This window comes from Biomphalaria glabrata, chromosome 17, assembly GCF_947242115.1.
Source record: "Biomphalaria glabrata chromosome 17, xgBioGlab47.1, whole genome shotgun sequence".
NCBI lineage: Eukaryota > Metazoa > Mollusca > Gastropoda > Planorbidae > Biomphalaria > Biomphalaria glabrata.
The window spans coordinates 3,550,085-3,576,053 of record NC_074727.1 but is presented as its reverse complement, the minus strand read 5'-3'; the positions used below and the strand labels follow the sequence as shown (position 1 = coordinate 3,576,053).

The 25,969-nt window shown below is 38.9% G+C and overlaps 1 protein-coding gene across 1 annotated transcript in view; it reads right to left on the bottom strand.

The window, feature by feature from the left end:
* The window catches only part of LOC106055885 (regulating synaptic membrane exocytosis protein 2-like), a 126,684-nt gene extending 114,094 nt beyond the window's left edge, over positions 1 to 12,590 (bottom strand). Inside the window, exons 1-2 of the mRNA XM_056015929.1 lie at positions 12,118 to 12,590; positions 1,426 to 2,039 (exon numbers count right to left, since the gene is read on the bottom strand). Of these exons, the coding sequence (XP_055871904.1) occupies positions 1,426 to 1,556 (131 nt within the window). The 5' untranslated portion in view covers positions 1,557 to 2,039; positions 12,118 to 12,590. The remainder of the gene's footprint in view (positions 1 to 1,425; positions 2,040 to 12,117) is intronic.
* Between the last annotated feature and the right edge of the window lie 13,379 nt (positions 12,591 to 25,969).

The window sequence follows — 25,969 nt, the reverse complement described above, 5'->3', positions numbered from 1 at the left end:
AAAAAAAAAAAAAAAAAAAAAAGGAAAAACACAATTTAAAAAAATGCACGAAAATGATGTTTACAAGATTACTATTTGTGTTAATTTAGGTCTAACTTATAATGCATACTAATTAGCTTTTTCTCTTTAAAAAAACTGCTCGCATAACTGATTTAAAAAATTAGATTTTTCGCTTTCAGAAAAAAAAAAGTAGCCGTTGCATCAGAACTTTGAATGGTCTAAAATATTGTGATGTCGGATTTTCAATATCTTTTGTAGTTTACGAGATCTAAACGGGACGAACGGACAGATGGACAGACATTTGCACAAAACTAATAGCGTCTTTTCCCCTTCCGCTAAAAATACTTAATTTGGTCAATTAATTATCGGTATTTGATTGCTTTGTTTGATATCGAATAATTGAAATAACTAGTACATTATTGGTAGATATAGTTTTCAGGACGGAGTTCTTCCCTTTTAGATAAGCTTAGTTGTTTTTTTTTTAAGGATTGTGTTTATTTTGCTTGTTTATCTACTACTAATAACCCGAAACAAACTATAAAGATGTTATCGAAACACATTTATATGCTTAACTCTCTCTCACCATAAATCTGAAACTATAATACACACTACGAAATCAGCAATAGTATCGTCAGTTAGGAGAGAAGGAGTTAAACCATTGCTTGGTTATACCGTTGATGTTGCATGTAACACCGAATTACAGCTCCCTATATCTAGAGACTATTATATTTTCAACACTAATGACAGAGCCGGAATAAGACTGTGCAGGCATCGATGCAAAATTTTTGTGGAGGTCCCTACACTTTTCTGAAAGCTTTCATAAAAATCCACTTAACTCCTTCTCTCCTAACTGACGATACCAACTTTGATTCCACTAGAACAGCATTTCTCAACCTTTTAAACTCGGCGACCCCTTTTTACAACCCCCCACTCTTCCGCGACCCCCACCCACCCACATTTACACAGCAATAGAAGAATTGACAAAAACAATCCATTTATCGACGGTCTTAGGCGACCCCTGGCAAATCGTCAATCGACCCCCAAAGGGGTCGCGATCCACAGGTTGAGAACCCCTGCACTAGAATGTGGTAAATAATTACGGAGAGAAAGAGTTAATAATAGCATAGTTAATGACATGTCAAACTGACCTGAGACTTAAAATATGTGATTATGACCTTCCTTCTACTTTAAAACATTTAGACCACCGACCCAAAAATAAAATGTGGTACTGACCTGCAACCTCTTAACATGTGGTACTGACTTCCGAACTAATGATATACAATACTGACCTTCGACCTATTAACATTAGATACTGACCTTTGACCTAATAGTATGAGATACTGCCCCCCCCCCCCTACCTAATAAGCTAGCCTCCGACCTAATAACGTGATACTGACCTCGGAACTAATGACAAGTAATACTGACCTGATGACCTCATGCTCCTTCTCCTCTTCCTCCCTCTGTCGCCGGAGAACGTCCTCTATCACCTTCCTCTCTTCCTCCGTCAGGTGGCTTAAATCCGGCATGGGCGGAAGAGAGGGGCGCCTGGAAGTCATCGTGCTAGCTATGGTGGCGTCGCCGCTGGTTTTCCTCTGAGGTCCGTTCTTGGGCTCCTCACCTGGCAAAGGTACTATCCTCTTGACCCAAGAATCCAGACTTTTTTGCCTGACGCAGCCTTTCCCGCTAATTTTCGTAGCACTCTTGAGATCGATCGTGTTTGAAAATGTATATTAGTATGCAGCGCCCCAGACGATACGAATCAGACCATCAGCTGCATCAATAGATCGACGTCTTCAAGTTTCTGTGGGGAAAATTGTTTATGCAGTAGACAAAGGTCAGTAACTGTTCATCCTTTTTTTGATCATAAGAGTTGTCTAATCTTTACGTTAAATTACAAGATGACAGAATTACTCGTTGAATGGCGGTTAACATTCGTAGCTGTGGCTGCTGGTGATTCGGTCGACCTTGTCCTATGGTATGATGCAAGATTGGGTGCGTCGATGAACTGGATACCATCATTGTAACCTCATAGGCTCAATCTTGAAAGGAAAAAAAACAACAAAAACCTGATTGTAAAGTTCTGTTTCAAGGTAAGTAACTTCAGAAAGAAAGCAGACGGTTAGAAAATAGTGAGAAACATGACATTAGGAAAGTTAAAGAGACATGACATTAGGAAAGTTAAAGACACATGACATTTAAAAATTGTAATAGACATGACATCAAGAAAGTGTAAGAGACATGACATTAGGAAAGTGTAAGAGACATGACATTAGGAAAGTTAAAGACACATGACATTTGTAAATTTAAAAAGACAGGACATTAGGAAAGTGTAAAAGACATGACTTTAGGAAAGTCAAAGACACATGACATTTAAAAATTGTAATAGACATGACATCAGGAAAGTGTAAGAGACATGACATCAGGAAAGTGTAAGAGACATGACATCAGGAAAGTGTAAGAGATATGACATCAGGAAAGTGTAAGAGACATGACATCAGGAAAGTGTAAGAGATATGACATCAGGAAAGTGTAAGAGACATGACATCAGGAAAGTGTAAGAGACATGACATCAGGAAAGTGTAAGAGATATGACATCAGGAAAGTGTAAGAGACATGACATCAGGAAAGTGTAAGAGACATGACATCAGGAAAGTGTAAGAGATATGACATCAGGAAAGTGTAAGAGACATGACATCAGGAAAGTGTAAGAGATATGACATCAGGAAAGTGTAAGAGACATGACATCAGGAAAGTGTAAGAGATATGACATCAGGAAAGTGTAAGAGACATGACATCAGGAAAGTGTAAGAGACATGACATCAGGAAAGTGTAAGAGACATGACATCAGGAAAGTGTAAGAGACATGACATCAGGAAAGTGTAAGAGACTTGACATCAGGAAAGTGTAAGAGACATGACATTAGGAAAGTTAAAGACACATGACATGGGCAAATTTTAAGAGACAGGACATTAGGAAAGTGTAAGAGACATGACATTAGGAAAGTTAAAGACACATGACATGGGCAAATTTTAATAGACATGACATCAGGAAAGTGTAAGAGACATGACATTAGGTAAGTGCAGCAGGCTGGACATTTGTAAGGTGTAAGAGTCATGACGATTGGAAGGTGTAAGAGACATGACATTAGAAAAGTGTAAGAGACATAACATTAGTTTCAATGCAATATTATTATAACTGGTGATGATGCGGATAGTGATAATTACACTGGTCAGCGCTAGTTTCGGCGCTCTTTCACCCTGGCCACTCTTCTTGCTTCAATTCTCGAGACTCCAAGACTGAAGCCAGTGGCAGAGAATTGTTTGTAGGCTTCCAGACAACCAAATGTTTGTAGTCCCTTAATGGTATTGAAAGCAAAGTCGTTTCTTTCAAAAACGTCTTCTAAAATATTATTATCTATTTCCCCTTTAACCCTCTCCCCCCACTCGCTAATAATCCTTCATTACGCATGCGTTTCTTTGAATGACAGAGTCTATGTCGATGACACTGTAAACTATCTATAAAGTGACACTGTAAACTGTCTATAACGTGACACTGTAAACTATCTATAACGCGACACTGTAAACTATCTATAACGCGACACTGTAAACTATCAATAACGTGACACTGTAAACTATCTATAACGCGACACTGTAAACTATCTATAACGCGACACTGTAAACTACCTATAACGCGACAATGTAAACCATCTATAACGCCTTGTATCTTAGTATTCTTTTAATATTTGTTTATTTTATTGTACTATTTTCAGATTATCTATTATTTATGTTGTTGAGTTTAGCTCAGAGCAGTGTTCGAGCCACCAGAGGCAGCCCAGTGGCCGCTTTAATCCCTTGCAAAGGGAGGGCTATATAATATCAGTACCTCTTAAAATGTAAAAGAATGCAACAGGCAGAACACTTTTGACCATTGGGTTGTTTAACATGAAGCGACGTTCCAAAATTTCGTAGATAACAACTCATGTCAAAAAATACTAGCTGTTAACCCTTAAGGCGCGTGTGGTAGTTTAGCCTCCATTGTTTATGCACTAATTGTAAAACAGCTCAGCATTTTAAGGGTTAAATAGTATTTTATTATATGGGATTGTTTTTATATGAATGGCCAATGGCATCTTAGTTGGATCCAGTGTACAGATCACTAATTAGTAGTTCAGAAAGTGAACGGATGGAGCTGGCCTAACAGATCTTATCCAACACTGATGCCAGATCAAATTTGATAAATCAAAGATGAAAGGTCAAAGTTGATAAGGCACACCAATAAAAAAAAGTGTGATGGCTGGTCAATGCTCAAAGACCTTCCTTTTTTTTCCCCAGCTGATGATCTGACCTTTGTGAACTCATAAATGCCACCCAGGTCCAAGGTTAAGCCCCAAATATCAACAGTATTCAAACTCGAGTCTCAAACTAAGAGCCAAGAGCCCAACTACGTGACCATCTCTGCCCCTCACTAAAATATGAACACTAAGCTGTAGATTTGTGGCCACGCTGGTGAAAGAGAACTCTCCCGTGTAAGAAAATAAAAAATACAAAGTTTCTCAAATTGCTGGAATAAAGTAACTTCCGTTGGCCAAACACACGCGGAGATGGAATTACACATTGTATACATACAAACATAAGCAAGTTGACAAACACACACATCAATGGAATAATCAGTGGGGGGGGTCTGTGGCCCAACCGTGCCACCCCCGTTGATGCAGATCGATTCTTCTCTTTGCTTGGTGGACGGAACGCTGCACGACAGAAGAATAGAGAGAGAGAGAGAAAGAGAGAGAGGGGGGAAAAGGAGACAGAGAGAGAAAAGGGAGAGGGATGGCGTCCTATTGATTAGTGAAGTCTAGGCCTTTCGGACACGCGCTTCGAGTCAGGGATACTTGCGGGAGGGTGGGGGAGAGAGAGTGGTTATAGATTGTCTAGCAGAAGATAAAACAAAAAGTTGTAGGCATCGATTTGGGCCAAAGGAGTGCACTATGTCAACCATGATGCAAGTGTCTATGGCAAACAGTGTCTCTTTTTTTTTTTTCCAGTAGGACTGCCTGGATGAGTTCAATAGCCCTCACTTAACTCCCATATAAATCTAATAACCAAAAATCAAACTGGTATTCTCAGAGTTAATTTGGATGTGAAAACGAGGCTAAGCGCATAAAGTGAGCAAATCAGAGATTTAGCGAGCGCAGTAGGTGTAATTGAAATAAACGATAACTTTATTTATTGCTGGCATATGTTCGAATTTCTTCAAAATTAGCAATGGTGAAATCGTCTAAGTATCGTACTGGTGATCTGAGTTTGCGGGATTTTTCAGTGCTTAGGGTTGGCATCATGGGCGTAGCCAGGGGGGGGGGGGGGTTCTTGGGGTTCAACCCCCCCCCCCCCCGAAATGAAATCCCCCCCCCCTTGGGGGGGGGGAGTCGGAATTTAGTGACTGATTTTTTACTTTGATTTTGTTTATTTTAGGTGAGATTTTAATACTAAACCATCACTTGCCCTAGCACAACCAAAGGGGTTTTGAGTTTAAAACCCCTACCCGTGGGGTTCGAGTTTAAAAACCCCTACCAGGGGGGTTTGAGTTTAAAAACCCCTACCAGGGGGTTCGAGTTTAAAAACCCCTACCAGGGGGGTTCGAGTTTAAAAACCCCTACCAGGGGGGTTCGAGTTTAAAACCCCCTACCAGGGGTTTTGAGTTTTAAACCCCCTACCTGGGGTTTTTGCAGTTAACTCCCCCTCTTCTATAAAACAAAACAAAAAAAAATGCAAACGAAAATCCCCTAATTCCAAGAGAACAGTTAAGGAAGATTTTGATTTTAAAACCCCGTCTAAAATTTACGATAAACCCCCTCTTTAATATAAAAAAAAGCTTATTACGCACTCAAAATGTTATGAGCGTAGCTAACTGGGTTTTGACTCAGTTTTGAGTTTAAACCCCACTTCAGTGGAGTTTGAAGCTAAAAAGTACCTCTTCAATATAAATAAAAGAAAATTACTCACTCTAAAATCTATGAGCGTAGTCAAAGGGGTTTTGAGTTTAAAGCCCCCGCCATCTTCAGTGTAAGAAAAAAAGCAAATTACGCACTCAAAATGCTATGAGCGTTGCCGAAAGGGGTTTTGAGTTTAAACCCCCATTCAGAGAGGTTTGGTGCTAAAAATACATCTTCAATATAAAAAAAAAGCAAATTACACACTAAAATTATTTGAGCGTAGCCAAGCCAATCAGGGGTTTTGAGTTTCTTCTACAGATGCCTTTTTTTTTAAAGTTTAAAACCCCTCTAGATGGTTTTGACTCTAAGATCCCCCTACAGAGCATTTTGAGGTGGAAAACCTCCAACAGAAGATTTTGACGATAAAACTTCTCTTTTCGATATAAAATCTAAAGCAAACTACAGTCACTTAATTCCAAGAGCGTATTCAAGAGAGGTTACACATTTTTACCAGTGGCAGGGCTCCATTAATAAACTGCAGTGAATAGTCATCTACCGAAATCGAAAAACACTAAATGTAGCTCAACAAAGATGGCTAAGACAGATTTTAGAAGTCAGTTATAGAGATCGGCTCTAAATCAAGGAAATCCTATGCAGAACTGGGAGTCGACCCCTTAGTAAGATTGTGAGAGAACGACGCATGAGGTTTGCGGGACATGTTCTCCGACAAAATGAATTACGCATAAGAAGAGTTGCAATGATATCCTAGTACAACATGACGCCACTCATTCATGGAGGTCCTCATGGTAGGTGGGAAGAGGCTTCAGACATTACCAGTGACAGATTTTTATGGAAACTGCTTGACGGCAAATGCTCCGAACGGCGTGGGAGGGTCTAAGTCAGTAAGAATAGCACATTAGGTTTTTGAAATAAAACTTTTTAATAGCATTAAAATGGACTGTAGATACCTCAGAATATGCCTAACCCTAGGAGCTCCCCCAGACCCCTTTGCTGTTAATGGCGGGGAGTCCACAATTTTATGGAAACAGCTTGATGGCAAATGCGCCGAACGACGAGGGAGGGTCTAAGTCAGTAAGAATAGCACAGAAGGTTTTTGAAATAGAACTTTTTAATTGCAGGAAAATGCACTGTAGATACCTCAGAATATGCATTTTGTTGGTTTTCAATATCAGAAATAGTGCTTGGCGGCGGGGCTTCGCCCCGCGCTGGGGGAGCTCCTAGCGCTCCCCCAGACCCCTTTGCTGGTAATGTCGGGAACCTATTCTAGGGCACAATAAACGTCTTCCGAAAGAATGAAGGGTCAGAATGTAATAAAGATTATGTACACATACACACATAAATACATAAAAAAAAATTTCGCGGGGGGGGGGGGGATGTCGGGGGGGGGGGAAGAAAAAAATTCACCCCCCAAAACCCCCCCCGAAAAAAAATCCTGGCTACGCCCATGGTTGGCATAGACCAAAAGTTAAGATTTCGCTTTCCATTGAGCTCAGTCAGACTTCATGATTCACTACATTACAGAACATTAAGATCTAGCTGTTCGAAACTTTATGTAAATTAGTTTGTCCTTTTATAAACTCTCGTGCTTATGTCTGTGATTTAACACAGCGCCTTGAGTTCACATTATATTTGTTTTCAGCACTATAGAAATGAAATTAATAATATTATTATTAAATGAAATATGTGTGTTTGTGTATAGGCAGTATAAGCTGATGCAATACACGTGTGACTAAGATGTTATTTTTAGATAAAATGAAACAAATGTTTCGATTGGGAGATGTTATTTTTAGATAAAATGAAACAAATGTTTAGACTGGGAGTGACGGGCTGATGAAAGAGATTCTCAAACTTTTTTTGACCCGGGGACTTCTTAATATAGTCACAACTCGCAAACGGACACCGTAAGTGAAAGAGCTACGTATAAATAAAAAAAAAAAGTTGTGAAGGATTGTTTATTTAGATTGTAATTTTTAATTAAAATAAAATTATAAAAAATAATGACTTGGCCGAGGCTGATATGATTTGATGAGTGTATTTATGCTCGGCTCAACGAGAAAATAATTTCTAATCGGTTTCTTTATTTGTGATAAATTTCATTAACTCTTTCTTTCCGTAATTATTTACCACATTCTGTTGGAATCAACGCTGGTATCGTCTGTTAGGAGAGAAAGAGTTAAGGCAATGAATCCACGTTTTTTTAACAAAATATAAAGAAAGAAACACAGTCAAAAACCTCTTTAGAATGACCCTTAATGCAGGATATACATTTTGAATATGATTTGTGAACCAGACTTTGCGGTATTCTTGTCTACACATCGGTTTAAGTTCTTCATTTGTGAATATTTTAATAAGCTGCTCCTGCACTTGTATGTCTGTGATTGGGATCTGAGTTTGTCCACAGGCAAAATGGTTCACTAGAATAGTACGTAATAGACATATTAAACAGCAGCGATGGGCCAGTTTATTATTGTTTCAAATTATCTGATCGGATAAACTGACTTTTGGTTCAGATATACACAAAGAAAAGCATGACAACTTGAAAAATGTCCTCCTCAACGAAGTACGCATGGATGACGAAATAACTCAAGCAACGCCAACACTCTAAGTCAGGGGTTCTCAGCCTGTGGATCGCGATCCCTATGAGGTCAAATGACGTTTTGCCGGGGGTCGCGGCAACGTGAAAAATTGTAAAAAGGAGTTGCAGAGCTAAAAGGTTGAGAACCGCTGCTCTAAGTTGAATTCATGAGTGAATTTAATTACTCACTGACCATTAACGAATCACTCATTTTCAACTCCTTTTCCAAGGGGGGTAATTCAAATACTACAATAGCGTCAATCTCCTTTGTCTCTCTAGCGAAGACAAATAAAGGCACCATCAACTTCAAGAACTTTGACAACTTTAAGTTTAAAATAGCGTGATACTTTAGTAACTACAAGAAACTAACAACCAAATACTGCACAATTGGCAGCAAGAAAAGTCTTGCTGTTAACCATTGTACTGTACTGAACCAATGCTCTACTAGTCTTATCTTTATTTAGGCGCCCAGAAAGCTTCTGCAAATACTGCACAATTGGCAGCAAGAAAAGTCTGGCTGTATAACCATTGTACTGTACTGAACCAATGCTCTTCTAGTCTTCTCTATATATAGGCGCCCCTAAAGCTTCTGCAAATACTTCACAATTGTAGCAAGAAAAGTCTGGCTGTATAACCTTTGTTCTGTACTGAACCAATGCTCTACTAGTCTTATCTTTATATAGGCGCCCCGAAAGCTTCTGGAATGGTGCGGGTCTATACGGAGGTACGGTCAATAGCCAGACCTTTCGAGAAGATCACCACATCGGGCGCAATCTGCACGTCAGTACGTTGTCGTAGGGTCATTCCTCGTCACGCTTGTCCGATCGCGATACGCTGGTCTAGTCACACGTGTCGGCTGATCACGCAGGGCGCCCTCTACCAGCGTCGTCAGTTCATTTCTAACGATACGCATTAGAAGGGGGGGGGGAGAAAAAAAAGGGGAGGTGTCTGTTTCACTCTTTAGCAGCTACCTTAATTTTACCCAATTAACTTACTAACTAAGATTCTCCCGCGCGTTTTGGCCATTGGGCGGTAAGCTGTCTCCACAAAGATCTGTCACTGACAAAGTCTGAAGTCACTTACCTACCTGGTGTCCACTGCTCTAAGCGTCCTCCGGTGCCTAAATTTTCTGGCGCCCAAATTTTAGGGTGACTAAATCTACAAGGTCCTAAATCATCGGTGCCGAAATTTCCAGTGCCTATATTTCCTACTTTGACCTTCTACATGCCCTGAAAAAGCCCGCAAACCGTAACTTTTGAGGGGAAAAGGCGGTGGTTCAAAGCGTTGGGTCCATGGAGCGCAAAGCTCGCAAATGGACTAAATCAAGAACAAAAGTAAAATTTCAACTTAATTCACGCCCAATAATTTATCATACATCTTTGTTTAGTAACAAAATAAATTTAATATTTATTCACAAATGTCCACACCTTTTCAATAATAACGTAGTAAGTTACAAATAGAACTTTTGTTCCAATGATGTACCTCCGTGGTGTACAAATCCAATCCACTTCTACGTCTTACCACCATTTTCACTTATTATCCATATCCCTTCCCAGACTTGGCCCCGCATAGGGCCCCACAATGGTTAAGTCCGGCCCTGCTAATTAGGGACGGGTGAATACAGAGTATATTTCTTGTTTTCCTCCACCCTCTTTTTTTTTCGCTGCTAAAGTTACGTGGGGTAACTGTAGTCCGACTTGCAGAAATAAAAGAGTGAGCTAAAAGGTGGTCGACGTAAACAGAGGCGCCCCACGGCAACGCTTCAAAGACCAACTTAGGCGCCAAACTTGCCTTAGCTGACATAGAAGAGAGGACCTGGTTGCATGCGGCCTCAGAACGAGACATCTGGAGGTCACTCACAAAGGCCGCGGGATACACATTTGAGACCAAAAGAAAATCTAAATCGACCACCTGCGGACAATAGCAATGCTTGCCCTGGGTTTGGCAAAATATGTAGGTCACAGCTGGGACTGCGCAGCCACGGGAAATACAGCACTCCTCACTAATCTTTGGACTCGAAGACAAGCCTTATCATTATTAGACGGACTCTATAGTATCAATGAAATACTGTCAGATACTCACAAAGTCAAAGGAAGAACAAGTAAGAGATGTAGACATATTCATTACTTGACAATGTCTCACACTTCAAACACTCCCCCAGCAGACCTTTCAAGTAATTAGTTTTAATCACTAATTAAGAAGCAGACCACCAAATGTCGAACCCATGAACATCATTCAAATTTATAATAATGTTTTAAAGAAGCAATGTATAAAAAAAATCTTTCTTAAAACAAAAACAAAACAAACTTATGTAAGGGAAAGAAGTTCACACTTCAACTATATCTCTAAAACATGATAATTTAGGAAGCGTGGTCGGGAGGCTAAGTAGGCTTGAACTTGGCTTGGTTACCTATGCAGGGGGGTTCGAGGTTCGACACCCGACTCGAGCAGAGCTGTGTTTATTGAGCGCCTAAAGGCAGCACGGAAAACCTTCTCCCAGATACCTTCTCCCTCCACTGGTCCCCAAATGAGATTGGACCATAGCGCTCTGAGCATGCTACAAGATATCTATAATTTATTTATTTAATGTAGAAGTTATTTCTGCTATTTGAAACCCAACAAAACAATTAATTGACCAATTGGTTAATTTTCTAATTGATTCATGTTTCGTTAGATATAATAAATAATTGTTTAAAGTTTCAACTTGATCAGAGAATGGGTGTGGAAGGAATAACGTATTCAATTATGTAATTGGACGAAACCTTACATATTTAGACGTATCTGTGAATACTGAATGGTTAATTTCCCTTGTTGGTATCAAACAAAATAATTAATTATTAGTAATTAATTGATTAATTTGTATTTTTTTTATTGATTCATCTCTTTTATTTGATCCGATAATAGGTGTGGGAGAAACGTGTACAACCAGACAGACAGACAGACAGACAGACAGACTGATAGAAAGAGTGAGTACATTTAAACGTTGTAAAAATTCTCTAATTAAGTCACATTAAGTCACACCAGATTCTGACCCGATTCAGAAGAAAGAAACCAACTCCCGTAACTTAACTGGATGCCCCTCTCATCTTACAAGACAGTATGAACCACACAACGAAGGGTTAAGATTCCCCCCCCCCCTTTTTTTTTTACAGCATAAAGTGTAAACATTGGGTGAGAATTTATTCTTTATGTTCACTATTTGCCCCTATCAAACACATCTGCAGTACTGGTTGTGTTCAGACGTCTAACAATTCAACACACACAACCAAGGCGCGCGAAAAAAAAATCAATGTAACACATTAGTGGTACAGCAATCGCTCAACTGATATCGTTAATAAATAAGAAACACACCACCCGCCATCTTGGTTCAACACGGAACCACAGCGGTCATCGCTAGACCACCCTCTGCCCTGTCCGTTGGATATTTGTGTGTGGGTGCCTATCACAACAACTGGTGGTAATCCAATTTCTGGTTTTAAAATCAACTATCCCCTTAATAAATATTACCACAAACGATTAAAATCGTAGACTTTTGACCTCTGTTACTAAATATAGACAATTAGATCAAAGGGCAGTAACAACACATACTTACTCAGCACTGTTATAAAAGAAAAAAGCTATGTGTATAACTCCAAGTTAGCTCCTGCGCATATTTAACTAAGCACATAATGGCATTATTAACACATCTGTTATGAAGGTGAACACTAGTTTATTACTGTCCAGGCTCTAAGTGATGAAATATCACAACATATCCAGTCATTCCGTGACGATGCCCAACTGCCATTGATTTGTCTCCCTTCTCAAAGACCGTATCCTCGCAATGACTCGATGTTAAATATTCCATCTTTTGGCAGCGCAAGGCTGCAGTGCACGATCGGGGTGACGATCCATGCCTCTTTTCTCCTCTAAACGATCCTAGCAGTACTCACGCGCACACACATTGGGAATAATGAGTATTTCTGCAACACAATGGAAAATAATTACTGCTCTTTGGAGCACAGTGCGGTATGAAACGCGGAAATACGAGAGCGTCCCATACCTCTCTTCCTCTGTGACTGGAGACTAACTCGCGCCAGTGAAGTAATAATAAAAAGAGTAAGAGAGAGAGAGAGAGAGAGAAGGGAAGAGAGAGGGATACTGAGAGAGAGAGAGGCGATGAGGATGGGTGAAGTGAGGGCGGCCCCAGGTCCATAAATACCAGCCGAGACTACACTGGGTGTTATCGATGAGTTTCCGTGCGCGAGGACACTCCAGGGGTGAGTCGGGGCAGATGTGACACTGGTACAAGGGGATGCACGTGAGTTGTCGCGATCGCTACTTTTACGACATTCCTAGAGCCTCCTCACATTACAGTGCTCGATAATAGGATATTTTACATGCCCCCTTTACCCTTATTTCATAAAACACCTCCGCCTTTACCTTCACCTATCCCTTGGTCTGTTGGGGCACCGTAAAAGATTTGTCGACCGTCTTTCTCCATTCCTCTCTGTCTTTTGCCTTGAATGTCCGGCCAGTCCATTCTTTTATGTTTCTTTTATGTTGTCTTCCCATCGCTTTCACTGCCCGCCTCTTCTTCTTTTTTTTTCCTGGTTATGTTCCTTGCAGGAAGGTCTTTGCAAGCCCCGAAGATATAGCCATAGAGTTTTAGTTTACGTCCATTCTTTTATGTTGTCTTCCCATCGCTTTCACTGCCCGACTCTTCTTTTTTTTTCCTGGTAATGTTCCCTGCAGGAAGGTCTTTGCAAGCCCCGAGTTTTAGTTCACGTCATCGTGGGGTCCAATCGTTGAAATAGCCCAGTCTCTAATCTCTTCGTTTGTACCTACCGATAATTTGTAACATTTTCAATAGCATTCAATTTTCAAAGTTCAAAGCGCATCTCTCTCTTTCTATTGCCTCCTTCAGTCATGTCATGGAAATGAGATGCTGCATAATAATACACTGCATATACTTAATAGTGAAACCTATATTCAGTTTTCTTTATAAAGAAGTTTTGCTTAAGTTTTTTTTTTCCAAACTTTACATTAAGAATATAATACACCAATACCAGTTTTGTTGTACTAGATGCTTGTAGCTACAGACCAAAGCCCTAGTGTCAGCAAAAGTGTGTGGCAGAGTGGCATAACCCTCTAGGCTGCCTATCAAGAGCTGGTTCGAGTTCAAATCCTTTCGAAATACTTTTTTCCCCCTTTGATATAGATCTAGATAAAGTTTAAGTTTTTAATTTTTTTTTTTAACATTGAGTCATTCAAATTTGCGGCCATCTGAAGAGAGAGAGAGAGAGAGATAGGAAAGAGAGAAGAGAGAGGGGGAGAGAGAGGAAAGAGAGGAGAGAAGATAAAAGAGAGAGTATATACAGATCGTGAAAAAAAAAAGGAACTGCTGCAAAGAAAAACTGTAAAGAGAAACACAATATATAGTTCGTGCATCGTGGTTCGATGATGACCATTGTTACAATGCTTGTATCTACTCACTTTATCCGTCTCTAAATCTGGTTAAAAGTGTCTAATGGATATCCAATGTTACAATGGTTATATCAACTCACTTTATCTGTCTCTAAATCTGGTAGATAGTGTGTACACGTTATTTCTCCGAGCTGAAATTACGCATAATTATTTTTTTTTACCCGACAACACAAGAATCAATTTAAAAAACAACAATTAGCTGATTAATTATTAATAATAAACAATTATGTTTGGTATATTTAACAAGGGAAATACATTCTACTTGACTGATGTGGTGGTATTATTTGAATTAGTCCCCTTTATATTTCAACGCATCAAAGTAAGTTTGAAACAAACTATACATGTACAATCAGTAGCGGTCATAGGGGGTGGCAAGTGGAGCAACCGCCCCAGGCCCCGCGCCTAATGGGGGGCCCCGCGATAGGAGATTTCCTTGTCACCGTCAGGTTCGAAAACCAGTTCTCATAAATTAGGACTTTTTGCCCAATATTTCCTGCCATCTATATTATACTAATTAGATCCAATTATCATGTATATATATAAGCTCTTAACACGACATTTTTGGTTTCGAAATACCGTTCAGTCGCTACAAAGACAGCATCTTATGACCTGTATATTCTAAGCGGCTATTACTGTTTAACAGTTCACCTTGGCATAGGGAAAAAAACACATAGCCGGAAGCCACCAATCAAAATCGTTTATTTCGTAAATAAAGAGTCATACGTGTACAGTAGGCCTACTGTTATGTCGCATTACAGTATAAAAAGAATTGGTAACGTATACAGTAAGTATACTGTTAATTTAGTCCGCCATAGCAAAAAATGGACGAGGGTGTGTGAGAAAGATTCCTTGTTTGGTACTAGAAATAGTATAGTTATTTCGGCCAATCAGCATCCAGAAAGTTTGGCGATAATGTATTTATTCCCCCCCCCCCCCATAGGCTAATGTGCATATAGATTTGGCGGCCGTGAGAAAAGCCGTGTTTCAGTTGAAAAAGAAACGCGGACGAATTTTTTTCATGAGAAAGTCGGATCTGCGAAAGTCAACGGACCACTGTAGCTCCTATCATACACTTTGTTCTTATACCAAAGACTAAAGTTGTCTGGCACGACAGCTACTGGAGGCCCATTAGCGAACGAAAGCTGCTGCGACTGGAAACTTAATAATACTATTCATCAGCACGAGGTTTCTGTCAATCACGTGAAAATGTTTGTAAAATGTTTTGAATGTTTCGGGTGTTCTTTCATAGTTGAAAATAATCTACTTCCTAGGACAAATCTTTCGCATGACGACGTGGGATGGCAGCGGGCTGGGTATGAACCCGGGACTATCGAGACAACCGAACAACAGCCCAGCGCGCATACCGCTCGGCCATGCAGCTACCCATAGTAATAAACATGTGTCAGCGTGGTTGGATTACGCTCTTGAGAATGTCCAATGGCAGCGCAATGAACGGCTTGATGCTAGAACAAAGTAGAAAAGAAAAACCTACGTTGGCCCGCAGTCTGAGCAAAAAAAATGATTAGCAATTGTTCAGTACATTGTAAAAAGCATTTCCGTGGGAGAGGTCAGTTTTTTTTAGGCTTGGTTGAGATGCTTGACAAATTTGGACAGGAGAAATTTTCTTTCTTCGACGAATTAAGAACCCCGAGGCTCACGGATATAGGATTCAAAACGAGGCTATGGACTGAAGGCATATCGTCCCGTCGTCCTTGACTGCACGCTTGATGTTAGCCACAAAGGGCAGATGTCTTTTACGTAGAGTTTTGTGGACGTATCTGATCCAGGAGTTAAGATGGAGAACACTTGCCTTTATGTAGTTACAAGGCCGATAGAAAAGTACTTAAGCGATAGAGGCGGACGATCCCGATATATATAGTCTACCTTTAGGCCTACGGCTCAGGGCCCCGCATTTGACTTTCGCCCAGGGCCCCGCGCACTGCTAAGGCCGCCCATGTGTACTATGTTCTGTAGTCATAGGCACCTACCTAGCATAGTAGTTATAATGTCGGCTTGAGCCTTAAAGAGGCGTCCCCCCCCCTCTTTTTTTTCTAAATGCTTTAAAAACAGATTACTGTAGAATGCATCCAGATATCACTTTCTCCTTCCCCCCCCCCCCCAATTCTCCCAACTGGTCCAGATAAATGATAGGGTCATAGCGTATTGAGAAAGATAAAAGTATGAAATAGCGCTTAACAAAAACAATTGGTAAAAATGTTTATAATCACACATACTTATTGTTGTTGGTCTAGATCTATTACAAATTCAATGACATGACTGATTTAAACTAATTGATACAATTACACTTTGTATAGGCTTTGTTTTTTTAGTTGCTTTTTAAGTTGTAGTTGTTGTTTTTTTATCATGTAAATTTAAGGGTGCAACAAACCAGGCAATACAACAAGGCGAAGGTCAAAATGATGAGACCATAATTTAAATGAAACTTTATGATGATGATTCATTGTAAACCTTGCGGCTTCAGATTTGTCCCATCACTCAACTACATAGTCTTCTTCTAATCTTATCTTATATAATACAGACGTTAATTCAAAAAAAGAAGATGATTACGTCCTGCGCGTCATGCATTCAGTCATGCATATTAACCAATGACTTAAATTCTGCCAAGTCACTGGTTTTCCTGGCTAGCTCAGGCAACCCATTCCATGCTCTAATAGCACTGAGGAAGAAGGAGCATTTGTACAAATTTGTCCTAGCAGATGGGACGAGGAATGTGTCTTTATCTTTGTGTCTTTCTGAGTATTTTATTAAATTTTGTTTTATGTATAATTGCTACTTTACTTTTGAGTCTTTTGTCCTGAAGGCTTTCTAAATCTAGTGATTTCACTAAAGGTGTTACTCTAGTCAAATGTGAATATTCGTTTGTTATGAATCTCACTGCTCTATTTTGTGTCTGTTCTAGTTTCTTAATGTTTTCTTGAGTTGAGGGGTCCCAAACAGAGGATGCATATTCTATTATTGGCCTAACCAAGGTTAAATAACATTTTAGTTTTATGTTCTTATTTGAATTATAGAAATTTCTTTTAATAAACCCTAATGCTTTGTTTGATTTTTTGATAGTTTCATCAATAATGGGATTCCATGACAGTTTTTCATTTATTATAACACCTAGGTATTTTGCGTTTTTAGTCTGTGTTACTGGTTTGCCATGAATAAGATAAGTGGAATTAATTTGTTTTAGTTTTTTTGGTACTCTTAATAACTGACATTTTTCTGGGTGGAAAGACATGCTCCAATTTGATTCCCATTTCTGTAATTCATCTAATTCTCTTTGTAAAATATCTGTGTCTTGTGTTATTTTTATTGTTCTATATATTACGCAATCGTCTGAGATAAATCTGAATTTTGTTCCTGAGCTAAAGTCAAAGTAGCTCTATCTAGTAAGTCTACTTGCCAATTTGCTTTAAAGTCGCTGAAGTATGACATCCATTTAAATAGTGCAAAGACTTCGCTCGCCAGAAAATGCCTAAGTTGGCATCGAACCACAGCAGAAATATCACAGTTACCGAATGGAGCCGAAGTCGGTCATAATGCAATCGATTTCCTGTCAACCAATCGGAAAGCCAGAAGGGGGGTGACGTCAAGAGTCCGCTGACGCTGCGCACTACACACAAGTCGTCTCCCTTTTGTTTTTTTCCCCCTCTATTTTGTATATATACATGTGTGTGTAAGTGTTTGTTCGTGTGTGTCATTGTGTTGGGGAATGGGCGGATATTTTGGCTATGTGGGAGTTTTTCAGTGTACCCACTGGTGAGTTGTTTTCACTAGATCTGTGTTTTCAAACTTTTCCAAAAGAACCGCTGATCTTCTGCACTTTTTATTTTCTTAAATCAAGATACTTTAAACAGACTTAGCTAACATAATCTTCAATTTACACCGAAATAAATTCAATAAACATTCAAATATTAACATTCAGGACAGAGATATGAAGATGGGTATATTTTGGGGATAAAATACCTAGATTGGGTTTTTCTTCAATGAGTGAAGCACTGGAGTTTATGGAAGAGATGACGGTTGCTAAGAGGAAGTAAAATAAGAAGAGAATTATGGGTAGAGCCGCCGGGGGATGGGGTGGGGGGTGAAGCAGGGGGCTATATGAGGATGGCTTTTTGTGTTGTTGTTGATTGCCCACTGTGGGGATGTCGAGCAGAATGTATCGCATGCCCATAAGACCGCACGCCGCCACGCCAGCTACTTACACACACACTCACACACACATGCACAGACACATTGGGGCTACCGGTAATAGGATACACAATGCATGCTGGAAGGAGCGGTTCTCGTCTCTGGCATATCGAAGGAGTCTTGGACGAAGTCATAAAGTTGGCAACCACAAAGCGATCCTCCACATTTTTTACCAACGTTACATCACCTCATTTGGGGGGCGCGGTGGCTGAGTGGTTAAGCGCTTGGCTTTCCAACCTGGGGTCCTGGGCTCGAATCTCGGTGAAAACTTGGATTTTTAATTTCGGGATTTTTAGGGCGTCTCTGAGTCCACCCAGCTCTAATGGATGCCTGACTAAAGTCGGAGATAGTGAAGGCGGTTGGTCGTTGTGCTGGCCACATGACACCCTGCTCATTAACCGTTGGACAAAGAAACAGATGACCTAACATCATCTGCCATATAGACCTCAAGGCCTGAAAAGGAAACTTTACATCAGCTTATTTAATGTGTATCAGTGCTGGATGAGGGGACCATGGGGTGACAGTGAAATGTCCCTCTCTAATATTTGCTCTTTGGCGTAGGTCCAGGATTAGCAAACACCTGAACGGACCTAGGAGGACACAGATGAGGACGATACCTGGTCGTGTGGTACGCGCTCTGGACGGACTGTCGTCTCGATGGTCCCGGGTGTTATAGGTTTAGTTTAATCGGGAATTTGACGAGACTATAAATAGACTATTTTAGACGGAACTAGGGAATTATGGGATATTAACTGAATAATGAATGATGGGATAACTTGACGGTTACAGACAGAAGAACGACTCACTCCTCTTTAATGGCGAGACATCAACTTTAGTAGAATTGTTGACATTTGGACTGTGCCCTTTCGTTTTGGATTAAATATTATTTATCAAGTTATATACCGTTTTATCAAGTCAATTCTACAAGTTACTATATGTTGTTTTGGTTGAAAGCGAACTCCATGATTTATTAAGAAAGATTTCTTTATAGACCTAGATCTACTTTATAATTATTACTAAAACAACCACAACATATTTCACTGCGAGAGGTTTAGGCTAAGATTTAATAATTTTTCAACTCTAATGGAACATCCGGAACGTTAAACAACAAGGAAAAAAAAATAGGGCTACAAAGTTAATTGTGTGAAAACAGCCCCCGAAATTGTGTGTGAAAACAGCCCCCGAAGTTGTGTTTGAAAGCATCCCCCGAAGTTGTGTGTGAAAACATCACCCGAAGTTATGTGTGAAAACATCCCCCGAAGTTATGTGTGAAAACATCACCCGAAGTTGTGTTTGAAAACATCACCCGAAGTTGTGTGTGAAAACATCCCCCAAATATGTGTGAAAACAGCCCCCGAAGTTTTGTTTGAAAGCATCCCCCGAAGTTGTGTGTGAAAACATCACCCGAAGTTATGTGTGAAAACATCCCCCGAAGTTGTGTGTGAAAACATCACCCGAAGTTATGTGTGAAAACATCCCCCGAAGTTATGTGTGAAAACATCACCCGAAGTTGTGTTTGAAAACATCACCCGAAGTTGTGTGTGAAAACATCCCCCAAATATGTGTGAAAACAGCCCCCGAAGTTTTGTTTGAAAGCATCCCCCGAAGTTGTGTGTGAAAACATCACCCGAAGTTATGTGTGAAAACATCCCCCGAAGTTATGTGTGAAAACATCACCCGAAGTTGTGTTTGAAAACATCACCCGAAGTTGTGTGTGAAAACATCCCCCGAAGTTATGTGTGAAAACATCCCTCGAAGTTATGTGTGAAAACATCCCCCGAAGTTGTGTTTGAAAACATCACCCGAAGTTGTGTGTGAAAACATCCCCCGAAGTTATGTGTGAAAACATCCCCCGAAGTTATGTGTGAAAACATCCCCCGAAGTTGTGTGTGAAAACATCCCCCGAAGTTATGTGTGAAAACATCACCCGAAGTTATGTGTGAAAACATCCCCCGAAGTTATGTGTGAAAACATCCCCCGAAGTTGTGTTTGAAAACATCACCCGAAGTTGTGTGTGAAAACATCCCCCGAAGTTATGTGTGAAAACATCCCCCGAAGTTGTGTTTGAAAACATCACCCGAAGTTGTGTGTGAAAACATCCCCCGAAGTTATGTGTGAAAACATCCCCCGAAGTTATGTGTGAAAACATCCCCCGAAGTTATGTGTGAAAACATCCCCCGAAGTTATGTGTGAAAACATCACCCGAAGTTATGTGTGAAAACATCACCCGAAGTTATGTGTGAAAACATCCCCCGAAGTTATGTGTGAAAACATCCCCCGAAGTTATGTGTGAAAACATCACCCGAAGTTATGTGTGAAAACATCACCCGAAGTTATGTGTGAAAACATCCCCCGAAGTTATGTGTGAAAACATCACCCGAAGTTATGTGTGAAAACATCACCCGAAGTTGTGTTTGAAAACATCACCCGAAGTTATGTGTGAAAACATCACCCGAAGTTATGTGTGAAAACATCACCCGAAGTTATGTGTGAAAACATCACCCGAAGTTATGTGTGAAAACATCACCCAAAGTTATGTGTGAAAACATCACCCGAAGTTGTGTTTGAAAACATCACCCGAAGTTATGTGTGAAAACATCACCCGAAGTTGTGTTTGAAAACATCACCCGAAGTTATGTGTGAAAACATCACCCGAAGTTATGTGTGAAAACATCACCCGAAGTTATGTGTGAAAACATCCCCCGAAGTTATGTGTGAAAACATCACCCGAAGTTATGTGTGAAAACATCACCCGAAGTTATGTGTGAAAACATCACCCGAAGTTGTGTTTGAAAACATCACCCGAAGTTATGTGTGAAAACATCACCCGAAGTTATGTGTGAAAACATCACCCGAAGTTATGTGTGAAAACATCACCCGAAGTTGTACACTCAGGCAGGTAAAAAGGCAGGTATCAACTTTTTCAGCAAGAATATCAGAAGCTTTGATTTAAAAAAAAAATAATTGCATAATTTAGACAATAGTTATAATAGTAAAAAAAATTGTACACAATCCCATGATGTACTCAACTGCGAGGGTGTCTTTAAATCTATTACAACTCACTGCTAGGATACACGGAAGAAAATTCATTATAATTATCATGAGTTTAATACGCTTAAATCAAATCAACTTAATGATATATCAAGGCTTGTCATCGAAGGCAAAGATTGAGGATTGCAGCATTTCATGTGGAACATAGTCCCAGCTGTGACCTACATAGCGTTGGATGTCTGCCGGTGGTCGGTTTAGGTTCTCTATCCGCCATCTGCAGCAGTAGATTTTCTTTCGGTCTGTCCCGCGGCCTGTGTAAGGAATCTCCAGCTGTTCGTAAGCCGCCAGCTACCAGGTGCTCTCTTCTAAGTCTGTTAAAGCAAGCTTGCGCCTAAGATGGTCTTTAACTCTTTCTCTCCGTAATTATTTTCCTCGTTTTCGATAGTATTATTCGTTTAGCTCATTTATATTTCACTGTCCTGTTCTCATTAAACTCCAATAACGTTTTTGTTTATCATCAGAAAGTGTTACATTTGGTATTTAATTGTAGGAGAAAGCATGCTCTTTTTGCACAATACAAATTTAAGTTCATAAATTCAAAAATAAATTTAGTTTAATGGTATCAAATCAACGTTGGCATCGTCAATTAGGAGAGAAAGAATTAAAGCGTTTTCGGTGGCACCTCTGTTGCGCTGGCCACCTTTCAGATCACGAAAAAAAAAACACTGCGTTTATCATAGGGGAGATGTACCCTGCCCAGCGCAGTTGTCGAACTATAGGCAGTATCTATTACTCTCTATATACTGTCCATACCAGCACTCGCAAGTACATCGTTATTTGAAGTGTGGTAACAGAATGCGACAACACATGTACCGGAAGCTCAAAATTGAAACCAGTGAAGTCGGCCCATGTGGAGTATCACCAGAGAATGCCGACCACGTCCTCCAAAACTGCTCTCTTTACCAAGAGGCCCGTATAAGACACTGGCCCCAAATCACCCCAATAGAAAGAAAACAATATGGAGAGCTCCCTGATTTGGAAACCACTGCGCAGTTCATCTCATATATTGGTCTACTCATCTGAACACTCCAACATAACAATGAGAACGAAGAAGAATAATGAAATGTGGTAGAACGTATACTTCTTTGGTGAAGGCGTTCAAAATCACATTTTTTTTTTTACCGAATATCTACTTTATGCAAATTACTGTTACCTGGATTGGAACTTTGAAGGATCTGTCTGCCTCATGTTTCCATGCACATGTCATGTGGCCTGGACACCGCAGACTTCTGTCTGCCTACTGGTCAGACGATTGTGTGATATCAAGCGTGACGCTATACACTTGTGACTAGCCCGATCTTTCTCTTCTGCTTTACACACTGGAGCGGGTTAAATAATTTAGAAACGAAAGAGGAAATTGAAAGAGTGGATGGAATCAGGGGAGGAAATTAAGTGTTTTAAAAATGTGACTTGACACATTCCCCCCCCCCCACCTCAAAAAAAAAAAAAGATAAAATTAAGTGGTTTAATAATGTGACTTAAAATCAATTAATTTACCCCAAAATTATAACATTAAGTGTTTTAATAATGTGACTTGACATCGATCAATACACCTTAAGAATATATAATAATTTTTTTAAATAATGTGACATGAAATCAATTAATGCACCCAAAAGATAAAGTTAAGTGTTTTAATAATGTGACATGACATCAATTAATGCATCCCAAAAGATAAAGTTAAATGCTTTAAAAATGTGACATGACATCAATTAATGCATCCCAAAAGATAAAGTTAAGTGCTTTAATAATGTGACTTGACATCAATTAATGCATCCCAAAAGATAAAGTTAAATGCTTTAAAAATGTGACATGACATCAATTAATGCATCCCAAAAGATAAAGTTAAGTGCTTTAATAATGTGACTTGACATCAATTAATGCACCCAAAGAAGATGAAATTACGTGTTTTAATAATGTGACATGAAATCAATTAATGCACCCAAAAGATGAAGTTAAGTGTTTTAATAATGTGACATGACATCAATTAATGCACCCAAAGAAGATGAAATTAAGCGTTTTAATAATGTGACATGACATCAATTAATGCACCCAAAGAAGAATAAATTACGTGTTTTAATAATGTGACACGACATCAATTAATGCACCCCAGAGCGCCGTTGATTTAAATACCAGAAACGTGGGGAGATTACAATAAGATGGGGAGAATGGGAGCAAGAAAGTTCACATTTCGACAAGGAACTATTTCCAGAACAAGGCGAAAAAAATCCTAAGGGAGGGAACGAGATAAACTCAAAGTATGGAGTATTTATACAGTTGCGTCCCTTTGACCCAATCAAAACAAAGTATACATTTATCAGGTCTTTGGATGACCCTTTCTTTGCACTCTATCTCTTCCCTTTTTGTTTTTTACTGTACCTTGAAGAAAGACTTCTAGTGTCCTTGTCCCTATGCCCTAATGTTATGGAGTGTGTGTGTGTGTTTACCAGGTGATGATGAAGCAAAGGAGTATTCATTGTTAATCTTGTAGTATGATGCAAGATAATGGGTTCTGTCATAAGCTATGTTAAGTACGAGAGATGACTCGAGGATGTCTAGAGGGTAAGGACGTGGTTTTATGGTGAGTTGATTTGTTTAAATATCAGTTTATTTCCTTTCATCTCAAGTTGAATATTTGTATTTATTGTAATAAAAGTTATAGCCTATTCATAGACATAAATAAATATAGACTGGCCGATTAAAGAGTTTTATGAAACGAAAATTTGTGATTTGCAATTTTGTGTACTTTATTATACAGCATTTATGAGCAGTATTACAGTTAAGTATTCATATCTATTTCAGCCACACACCTGTATATATTGTAAATAAGGAGGAAGTGTAGTTTTGTTTAATCTCTAAGAATGAAGATTGCGCAATTTTTCATAATTCGGAAATCCGAATACAATAGATATACATGTTTTCAAGTTACATGAAGTTACTTCCTTCGGCCAGTCTATATTTATTTATGTCTATGAGCCTATTTAATTGCCGTGCACACCGCCATCCGAGATAGTGCAGAAGGTGCGCACTATTAGTGACTAGACTAGGAAGGATGTTGACATTAGAAAGAAGAGAACGATTTCCTCCCAAGTCAAGGCAGATGTTTTTAAATGTATGTGATGTCTTCGTGCAAATAAACACCTATACCTCGTTGAGTTGCCTCCCTTAGTTTATTACAATACAATACGTCTACATTGGTTTGAGCTGTCTACTAGCGATCAGTTATTTTTTAAGTCAACGACTGATTACAATTCAAAACGTTAGTCTATTTAGCATATCGTCCGCCACCGAAGCGGAATCCTGGCTTTAAGGCACCACAGTCAGTTTATAATTTTCTCAGCCAATGGACCTCATTCACCAATCGTAAATAAACACATTTAGCCACGTTGATAAAACAATGAAAAATACGTATCACGTGACAACCACTAAGGATTACATAATTTGTATAGAAGATATATAGAATCACGTGGCTAAATGTTGTTTGTTTACGATTGGTGAATGAGGTCCATTGAAATGAGTTCGACTCCATCAAAATAAACGCGTCATTTTTTTTTTTTTTTGTGCGCACAGAAAACAAACGTTGAGAGTTGATTTCTTTGAAGTCCGCGGTGAATATTTTTGAATAAGTTTAATTTTTAGGAAAAATTTGGGGCCAAAAAAAACTATTCGGTGCAGCCATCTCCCATCCATTATGATATTATACAATGTTTTTTTTTTTATATGTTTGTGTATCGTAATTTTTTTTTTATTTCTGTTTTTTTTTTTCATATTTTTTTTCTTTTCTTTTTTTTTTTCTTTAAGTTTGTTTTTTGGTTCTTTTTAGTTCTTTTTTTTCTTCTTTAAGTTTGTTTTTTTGGTTCTTTTTAGTTCTTTAAGTTTGTTGTTTTGTTCTTTTTAGTTCTTTTTTTTCTTCTTTAAGTTTGTTGTTTTGTTCTTTTTAGTTCTTTTTTTCCCTTAAGTTTGTTGTTTTGTTCTTTTTAGTTCTTTTTTTTTCCCTTAAGTTTGTTGTTTTGTTCTTTTTAGTTCTTTTTTTTTCTTTAATTTTTTTTTTCTTTTTTTTTCCTTTATGCTTTATTTTGTTTTTTTTTATTTTCTAAGTATCTGTTGTTTTTTTCTATTTTCTTTGTAGCTGTTTATTGGTGTAGTATATTTCATGTATTGTATATTTGTATATTTTTGTTGTTTGTTTGTATTGAGCTTTGTTTTTGTTTCTATTTGTTTTTTATTATGCTTGTTACGTAGGGCGTAAAACGTTACTATCTTCTTTTTTGAAGGCACGTCTTTAATTTCTTTTAGATAGGTGGACCCAAGAAATCCGTAGACGTAACAACGTTCCTTTTTTTTGAACGAACGTCTTCGATGTATATATGAGATAAAATTTGATGAAAACGGCTTTAATTTAAAATATAGATGAATGAATGATCCTAGAAACTCTTAGGCGTAGCTTATCTTCTTTTTTAAAGGAGCGTCTTTAATTAATATAATAGTTCGAAAGCGTCTCTAATTTATATACGATAAGAATCCAAAAAACGTGGAGGCCCTACCCAAGATATTCCTTCGTAGCTACCTTTTTTTTTGTAGGAAGGTCTTTAATTAATATAATATAACAATAGGGGGTCCCAAGAAATCCGTAGTCGTAAATATGTTCTTTTTTTTTTTGAACAAACGTCTTAAATGTATAAGAGATAAAATTTGTAGAACAGGGCTTTAATTTATATAAGAATAGATAA